At 41.9% G+C, this 9,443-nt stretch overlaps 1 protein-coding gene across 2 annotated transcripts in view; it reads right to left on the bottom strand.

Annotated features, from left to right (window-relative positions):
- Window positions 1-9,443, bottom strand: part of CHN2 (chimerin 2) — a 274,342-nt gene that overhangs the window by 11,632 nt on the left and 253,267 nt on the right. For both annotated transcript variants that reach the window (XM_011361709.2, XM_023531520.1), the window contains 2 exons: window positions 7,483-7,567; window positions 3,417-3,590 (listed from right to left, as the gene is read on the bottom strand). In XM_011361709.2, coding sequence (XP_011360011.1) covers window positions 3,417-3,590; window positions 7,483-7,567 — 259 coding nt within the window. The remainder of the gene's footprint in view (window positions 1-3,416; window positions 3,591-7,482; window positions 7,568-9,443) is intronic.

The raw sequence follows: 9,443 nt of genomic DNA, 5'->3' as shown, positions 1-9,443 counted from the left end.
ATCTACACTGTGTACCATCAGAAAATGAGCTCTTATATATCACACGCTGTCATGTCAGAACTTGGACTTGTCCACCTCAAGTTTGTCTTCACTTGCTTGTGCAGCAGTGGGGACCCCAGCAGCCTGGGCTTCTTCCTGCCTGGCTTTGCAAAGCGAACCTATGTTTATGAGTTTCATCACCTGCTTCTTCGTTCATCAGACCACTCGACGCGATTTCACTGCTTTAGGCAGCAACTCGCTTTCTCCCCAGTATCATCTCAATCCATGTGTCATGCTGCGTGCGGCACTGTGCTAGGAACACACACATCCACGTACACATGTGCGATCCATATTATCCTGATTTTGTTGAAACAATCCAAATTTTATAGTCTTTTATGTTTAATCATAAATACAATACGTTAAATGTTTAAATATTGATTTAGCTGTTATACCTTCAAATAAATAATTGTACAAACAGATGCAGAAAAATAAAATTCTAATGCATGGTTCTGGAAACTTGATCATTGGATATTTAGGCTACGAAAAATATGTTTCTGTTAAATCTTCCTGACTGATTAAGATATGTCCTAAGGCCTAGCCAGGTCCCCAAGGTATCAGAAGGAACAGAGGAACAGATTTCAGACCTTTGATGTAAAAACTGGCTGCTACCAAACTATAGCTACAGCGAAAAATAAGCAAACAAATAGCTGCTTCTGCTGCTGCGGTGTATTCTGGCAAACTCTTGAGAGCCAACATACGTTCCTGTTTTTCACCTGGCAAATATTTATTGAGCGTGCTGTCTGCCATATAGAACGGTCTGCATTAGGTCCGCATTAGACACAAAAAAACTCCTGCTAGAAGTATTGCTCCTCCTCTCTCCTGGGGCCACCAGAGACACTCTTAGTTGATCTTAGCTTCTTCTCCCACTGAGCCCCACTCAGCCTCAGAATCCACCTCGATACAGTTGTGCAGGTTGCCACTACTGATCATTTAATTGAGTTGGTTCAGAAGATGAGACCGGCTGTCACCCTGTTCCGGTTGGTGATGCATGGAAGCATGCCCAGCACGGCTGTCCCTTGCACTGAGACAGAGGTGAGGACACAGTGGCACATGGGAGCACGACACAGGGAGCACGAACCGAGTCTGTGGACAGAGAGGCCGAGGGGGAGGTCTTACTCGTGAGCTGCCTTTGACAGACGTCACGAAGGACGGGCTGGAGTTTGCTGGTGCGGCAGAGGCTGCCAGCTCCCCCTGCAATATTAATTCTCCCATCCCTCTGTTTTAATGGAAACTTTGAGTTTTAGAACAACATCCACTGCAATGGCCATTAAATTCTGGCAACGTGAAGAGAGCAGAGGTGAGGTGTATGGCGCCTGGGGTGTAGACGTGAAGAGGAAGAGCAGGCCCTTTCGCCCTTGGCTGGCAGGCAGATGAGATGGGGCTGGTCGCCAGAGGAGCCTGCCCTGGGGCGCTGCTTGCGAGGGACAGATCTGTATCCTGGTAAAGACACTATTGTTGGGGGTCACTGTGACAGCATTGAAACATACGGGTTAAATAAGTTGGTCAGACAGACGGATTTGGAGGTGGAGGTGGATTTGGGGTGTTGGTCATTCCGAGAAAAGGCAAAAATAAGTAACACAGGTCGAGTCTTACATGTTGGGCCCTGTACTAGGTCATTAATATGGATCAACTCATTTTAACCCTCACGACCACCTGATATCGTACAACTGTTTCCATTTACTTTATAGATGATAAAACAGATATTTAAACGGAGTAAGTGACTTGCCCAAGCTCATACTATCGCTCGTACGAGACGGGGCTGGAAATCTAACTTTGAGTCCATGATCTTTTCATTCTGCCACATCATGCAGAAACCAATGGCCATAAATGAGCATTTGGACAACAATAGGGCCTTTGCTGTGGATGGAAGAGGTGGTACGATGTTGGCAGCGGTGGCGACGAAGCTGGGAATGGAAGAGTCACATGAATTTCCTCCAGCCCATTCTCTGGTTCTGCCCACAGGTGCAGGCCCCTAGTGCCTGTAGCTCCAACCCCTCTGCCGTGATGCCTTGGCAGAAATTCCTAACTTGTGCCATTCTAGCTCTCGTCCTAGGCGTGCTTAGTGCTGTGCTCACCATGGACACGGCAGACATAAGAAAGGGTGGTAACTTTGCCCGGGTTATCAGTCATCTCTGATGACTGTGGGATGGCGACAGCTTCTCCAGAAAAGCACAGTCCTGATTGCAGGCTCTGGAGAGGCTGCTGATCTGACTCCAAATCGCAGAGCCTTCCAACCAGCAGGACCCAGGGTTACTTTTCCCAGCCACTCATCCGGAGTCGGGGCACCCCTGCTCAACTGTTCCCCAGCTCAGCGCCCTGCATCAGCACTTCACCAGAGCCCAAAGCATCCACAGCCACAGCAATCAAAAGGCAGGAGGCATTTCTTACAACTGGAGAGTAAATGAGCAAGTCTTAAGGGGACAGAACAGCCATAGTTTTCATTCTGCATTTCTTGTCTCTAAAAGGTTTGGGATAATTGGAAAGAATGGGATAGTTGGCCAGTTTGCAAATACCCACAGAACATATTAACCTATTTTGGACACAATAATGGATATCAACTGTAGCAGAGGACATACATGGCGAAAATGGTTAAAGCCCTGGAGATTTTTACATGGCCCAATTATCTACGTTCTATCCAGCAATCCACGTTCTCCCCAACCAGACTCCATCCACCATATCATTGAACATTTTGATGCTGAAATGCTGAAGAGAGGCTAAACAAAGCACAACGAGAGGAAAGATGACTCACGCATAATATAAAGAATCTTTTCTTTGAAATGTTTCTGCCCTCCTGGCCTCCTTGGCTATTCAAGGCATGGTGATTTTTAATCTTTTAACTCTTCTCTTTGAAATAAACAGAACCAGCACCAGGAGTAAACTTCTGTATGGTAGAAAATGTAGGTGCTGATCAACAATTTTTTTTACTTATTGAATAGGAGTACTTTCTAAGACTCAAACCTCCTCTCTCCCATAAACTCTTTCTGAATTGCTCTTCAAATAAAATTAAAATGTATTCCTCTGTGACTCCACGGTGCTTTGAATATACACGCCCGCAACATTTATTTATCTGGCCCCGTCATTCTGCATACTACAGTATGAATTTCTTGAAGGTGAGAACTGTGACTTTTATATCCTCGATGTATAGCACATAGTAAATGCTTAGCCAAGATGTATCGAATGCATATGCGAATGCATTTCAGGCACAACTGGTTTATGTAGGAAACAGACATTGATTTAGTTTGTGTGTAAAGAGAGAGAAGATTCAGTTCAACAAGAGTGGAGAGAGAGTCAGTTCAACAATTATAAGAAAGTTTTCTTGACAATTGTAGAAATAAATAGCAAAATTAAATCGCTACAATAAGGAGTCTTTTCCCAACCTCTTGCTTCGATTTCCCGGATGCAGATGTCCACCACCATGGGCCTCTGGGTGTTGTGTGCCTTCACGAGCGTTGTGAGGTCGCAGCAGTAAACCTTTTTGATCCTCTTGAGATCAGGCTGGCAGTCATTCGGGACGTGCTTGGAACACTGTTTGTGCACGTTCAACCCACAGTCTGTAAACAAAGAAGCCACATTAGACTCGCCTGGCCCTTTTGTCAAAGCCAGACACAAATTCTACGTTACCAAAAATAAAAACGAAAACACCCAAGGGTTTGCTGTATCTCTCTGGAACATACACCCTGCTTAGAGGTGGTACTCGCCGCAAGGTGAGTGTGAAACCGTTTTTACCCATGAAACTTGTATATAATTCCATTTTCCTCGTTAAGCTTTCTCTGCCGCTGGACTATAAGGATAGAACATCTCACTGAGATAGTTTTGGCAATTAGCCAGGTCATTCGTACGTTATTCGTTTCCTTTCGGGACTGGAACCTTTGTACCCACATGTAGGCTTTTGAGTTTGGGTTCCCAGAGCTAGTTACGGCTCCTAAAGGGCACCTGGGACTTTGCTGGATTGTTTCCCTTAAGTCCTTGATGCTCCTTTTGTGGGAGAGACACTCACTCTCTCCGTATGAACTCATGACCACCAGCGTCTTCCTGCACTTGCCTGGAGAGCTGCCCACAGCTTCCACTCCCTTCCTCCTTGTGGGCAGGTCGGGTGGGCCATTTTCCTTTCTACTCGCCTTATTTTGACACCTGCGAGTGGAAATAATGTCTAACTAGACACCAGTGGGAGTATCTGAGAGTATACAATTTAGAGCAATGCCACGTAATGTGATGATTAAAGCATTTATTTTTGAAGCTCTTATCAAGATCTGAAGCTGAAAAGGTGCCTTTAGGTTCAGTGAACACGGCATGAGCATAGTAAAGCCTTGTTAGCAGTTAGTGTCCACTGATGGACTGACCGTGACAACAACGAGGCACAGTCTACATTCTGGAAAATAAAAATTTAATGCTGAAGTTGTTCAGAGTTGATATGCTGCCTATTCAAAGTGGCTTCTAACATTGTTTTTTCTTCTAGGTATAAAGAATAACAATAATAATAATATATATTCTATTATATATATGTGTTACACACATGACAATAAACATTACCACCTGCTTTATAAAAAAGCACTTAACCACACCAAGGTTTTGAGAGGGCTTTTCGTGAAACCATCAAAAAACTGAATTTTAAAAATGAATACGTTATGTTCATGTACTGTTTACTGGCTGAGTTCTGTCTACCCTCCTTCCAAGGGGGAAAAAAAAACCAGTTCTAACTCAGCTTTATCAACATGAGAAATTCAACAAAACTCAAGCAAACGTCAATAATATTTTGAAAACTCAAGCAAATGTCAATAACATTTAGTGAATATAAATTTTGGCCAATCGAATGAAATCGAATTGGTTGGTTTTCTTGTTTGGATCCTCTTTTATGAAACGAGGAATCATGGCACCTACTTCCAGGGTTATTATGAGAATCAAATAAGTTAATACGTATAAAGTCTGAGGCGTTTTGGACACTACATGAAAGTTCAGTAAAAGAAATAGCCAATACGGTGATAGAAAATATAAGGCTAACCGCTCTGCTATTCTTAAGTTATTTCATCAGTAATTTTTACTATATTTGTATAAACTTCATTTAAAACAATTCTGAAGAACTGCGGTAAAATATACATGACATGAAATTCACCATTTTAACCATTGTTAAGTGTACAGTTCAGTGGCATTAAATTCCTTCACACCAAGTGCTGCCATCACCACCATCCATCTCCAAAACTCTTTTCGTTTTCCAAAACTGAAACTCAGTACCAATTAAACAATATTTGCCCAGACCCCACTCCACCCAGCCTCTGGCAACCCTATTCTACTTTCTGTCTCTATGAATTAGACTACATTAGATAACTCATGTAAGTGGAATCATAATGGTATTTGTCCTTTTGTGACTGGATCATTTCACTTAGCATAATGTCCTAAAGGTTCGTTCATATTGTAACATATGACAGGATTTTCTATAATATTTCACTGTATGTATGCACTACATTTTTTATCTATTCATCCATTGATGGGACACTTGGGCTGCTTCTACCTCTTGGCTATTATGAATAACGTTACTCTAAACATAGGTGTGCAAACATCTTTCTGAGTGCCTGCTTTCATTTCTTTGGGGTATATACCTGGAAGTGAAATTGTGGGATTATATGATAATTCAATTTTTAATATCCTTATAAAATTCATTTTAAGATCTGAAGCAACAGTGTGTTTGTGCAGAATCAAATACTGATATTTTATCAAAATGAAGATGCTTTATAATAAATATTCAGTTTTTGCAAGCTAATACAATTCCATATGCTTTAAATAAAGCTTGGTTCATTTTAAAATATTTATTTAATCTCCATAAAGATACGGAGATGTAAGCTGCAATGATTGTTTTTTCTAACCTTTAATGGTCAGTTTTCAGTTTTCCTGCTGCTCAAGGGAAATATGAGGCTAAATGATAGCCATTGGAGAATACTAACATTATAGCCTTAGAATATGTTCTATTAAAAAAAAATTAGAAAAAAAACCCTAAACTCGTTTAACCCAGAGAAAGTTGCTGTTCATAGCTAATCTGAATTCCAGATTTTTGTTTTCATTATATTGACTTTGGACCAATTTCCTGCTGAAATTGGATAGTATCAGCAATTAGAGATATTTTTTACAGGTATAGTCAGGTGGAGCAGGCTGAATTAACGACCACCGAGTAATTCAGGTATTCTACCACTTTGCTCAATGGTGGAGCTGTGAGATACTTTGTACTAAGTATGACTTTTGTGTTAATCAGAGTATTTGGAACATTTCTGGAAAGACTGCTTTGAGCCTTTGTTTTCTGCTCATGGATCTGGGATGGAGACAGGTATAGTCAACTGACTAATATGAGCCCTACTTGAACCATCCAGGTATTTCCACCAGCAATTGCTGCATCTACCCAGGAGAAGCTGAGATAGTGCCTTTCAAGTAGAGAAAGAACTTAAGGTCCCTTGATCCTGTGAAGCAAAATGGGTAATGTGGGAAGATAGATCATTGCAATGTATTATCATCAGCTTATTTTTATTTTAAATGCTTCATAAGAGCTATGTTTTCAAATCATACCCTAGCAAGGAAAAAAAAATCAGTCATGGTGTTGCCGGAAACCTAATCAATACATCATAGAAGGCTGTTCTTGCTCCTGGCCAGAACTGCTTGCCAGAAAAAGCATGGCGAGATGAATCGGGACTCTCAGTTACACATCAATTTGGCAATTCGTTGCTATTTTTGTTAGTTGTATCTTCATAAGATGTGTTGTGCGCTGTTAGCAATGGGGGTGTATGTCCAGTTCTAGGTGGAAAAACACCTAGGGTTTCAGAGTGTTTTGAAAATATATGATATCAAATTAAGGTGTGCAGTTTCATCATTATCCAATGGCAGAAAAATACTAAGCCGGGCTCTGGAGTTGAATTAATGTTCCACCACTTACTATGTGGCCAAGGGCAATTAACAGTGGCCTGGAAGCCTCAGTTTCTTCACCTATGTGATGGAGAATAATGACATCTCCCTTGGCGTTTGTCGGTGAGGCTACAAGGGGTGATAAATAGAAAGTGCTTAGCTCAGTGCCTGGTGTGTGGTCAACGTTCACCAGTATTATTATTTCTAGGCCATTCCTTTTGTAGTAAAGTGGGGATGGGAAAGAAATGTGTGTTGTTGTTTTTTTTTAATCTATGCAATTCCATTGGAATTAATTTCCTTTTCTTTTAAGGACTGTTACTTATTGTAGGTGGCAGGTAGTTGCCTAAAGACATGTACTTGCTTGGAATTTTTTTCTTTGCTTGCATAAACATGTGATATTAATAGAGTCTTTCTATTAAGCACAAAGATGCCTCAAACCTTTACGAAAGCTAGACTTTCGAGCTAATCTGACCCTGTTTTCCAGCTCTGGAGAGATGTCTCCAGCTCAACATGGTGGCACTTTACATAAATGGAAAGGAATAAAGAAAGTTCTGTGTCTACCTGAGCACCGGACCCCTTGGGCGATGAGCCCCCACATGAAGTTGGCACAGTATTCACACCAGTGCGGGCCTCGGAATGTGTGCACCTGCAATCCGAACAGAAGAAAAGAGTCAGAAAATTCAGAGTCATTTGGAGGCAGGCGGCCTCAGACATGACACAAATACATGAAGCCAAGATGCAAAGGCCGTAGCGGGAATGAGCATCCCTCACTGGGCCTTTTCTTTCCAGTGAGGCAGAGTTGTAAAGAGGCCGAGAGTAAAACAAAGATGTGCTTTGATCTTTGAGAATCCTCCACCGATCTGCCACGCCCAGGGCCAAGGTCTGAAAGGAATGTGGAGAAACGCTAAGACTACAGGGCCATGCCATCAGCTAAAGAATGAGACTCTCACCACCCCGAACGAGGCACGACTGTGTGGACAAACCCGAGACAGCCCGAGCTGGTCTCTGTAACCTGCATTTAGCTCAGCAAGTTCTGAAAGGCAGAACTCAATTACTGTGTCCTTTTGACCAAAGTTGTCTCATCTGTAGAATATCCAGGCAGGTATAAATAAAGCATGATTGTGGGATAATTAAAAGGTTCTGAGGCTTTGAATCACTTCCAAAAAAACGCATTAAAAAAGTGAGGAAAATGGCTGAAAACAAAGGTTATGAACAGGGTCTACAGATCTGCCTTCTCCAGAGACAGGGTCTGTACTCAGCAGGCCCTGGCATGGCCTACGGATGTATAAACTGGAAGTTGCTCTTGCTGGCTGAGGTAACAGTCTCATTGGTTGGTGCCTCAGCCTGTTGTTAAACATTTTGAATATCATGAAGTAAGGATGGTGTTATCTCTAGTTATTCAGGCACAGGTCCTTCTGGGACAGGACCACGTATTAAGTCATAATTTGAAACAAAAAACAAAACAAAACAAAACAAAACAAAAATACATGTTCTTTAGCAACAATGAGTTTCAAAAAGCAGAGCTAGTAAATTCCTTGAAAGCAAATGTGGCCACGGTAAACCAAAAACCACCACAGGCAGTCTGTTTGGAGGCATATGAATATGCATGAAAATGTTTTAAATTTTTACAAAATTAAAATATTACGAGACATTATATAAGGTCTTCTAAAGTTTAAACCTCCACTAACGAGTAAAAAATGCAGCACAATATATTTTTTAACAGACTGGGAGGCCTGTATACTACTTTTACTTAACAAAAAATCAGGATGACAGCTATGGTCACGATTTGGGGAGATGCTCATCAGAGCTCTACTTAAAAAAACGACACTGCTTCAAGATCTTTATTTTTACATGCTAGTAATTGAGTAGGTATCAAGTGACAAACAACACAGACCTGGTTCCCTCTTAATGGAACTCACAGACTTGTAAAAGCACAGAAAATAAGCAAGTGAATAAATCTAAAATAGCACCTTATGACTATGGTTTCTATGCACTAACACTAAGTTACAATAGCCTTTTGGTATTTGAGTTTATCACATGCAGACTGCTCATTATGCCATTTTGGCTTTGAATAGCGATGAAACACACCAACCTCAGAATCATTCTCCCTAACATGGAGAATCGCTCCGCGAGGCAGTGCCACGGAAACGTGCCGAAGCGCTCCTCGTGGGAAGGCAGACAATCCATTCCGGGGGGCACCTGCCTTCTCACAGAGCCCAAATGCCACGGTCCTCTCAGCCCACTCAGAAGAATTCCTCAGTATTGCCTCCTACGGGAAGGTGACCATTTCCCAAATGCAGCGATCGAAAGGTCCTTAGTATTTTACTAGAAAGGCTCCAAAGAGACTGCTGGTTAACTGTGGCCTCAATGTGTGTTGTTAGTACACGATTGGCATTGCACGATTGATTCAATATGTAAAATTATACTACTCTAAAAAAAGAGAGACGAGGAAAGGGCCATCCAAGGAAAAACGAGGCTGCCACCTGCGAGATTTAAGAGAGGCTCCCGATTGTCCAGGATAA

Source organism: Pteropus vampyrus, unplaced genomic scaffold (genome assembly GCF_000151845.1).
Source record: "Pteropus vampyrus isolate Shadow unplaced genomic scaffold, Pvam_2.0 Scaffold69, whole genome shotgun sequence".
Classification (NCBI taxonomy): Eukaryota; Metazoa; Chordata; class Mammalia; order Chiroptera; family Pteropodidae; genus Pteropus; species Pteropus vampyrus.
The sequence above is the reverse complement of the archived record's forward strand: the minus strand, read 5'-3'. Positions and strand labels throughout refer to the sequence as shown.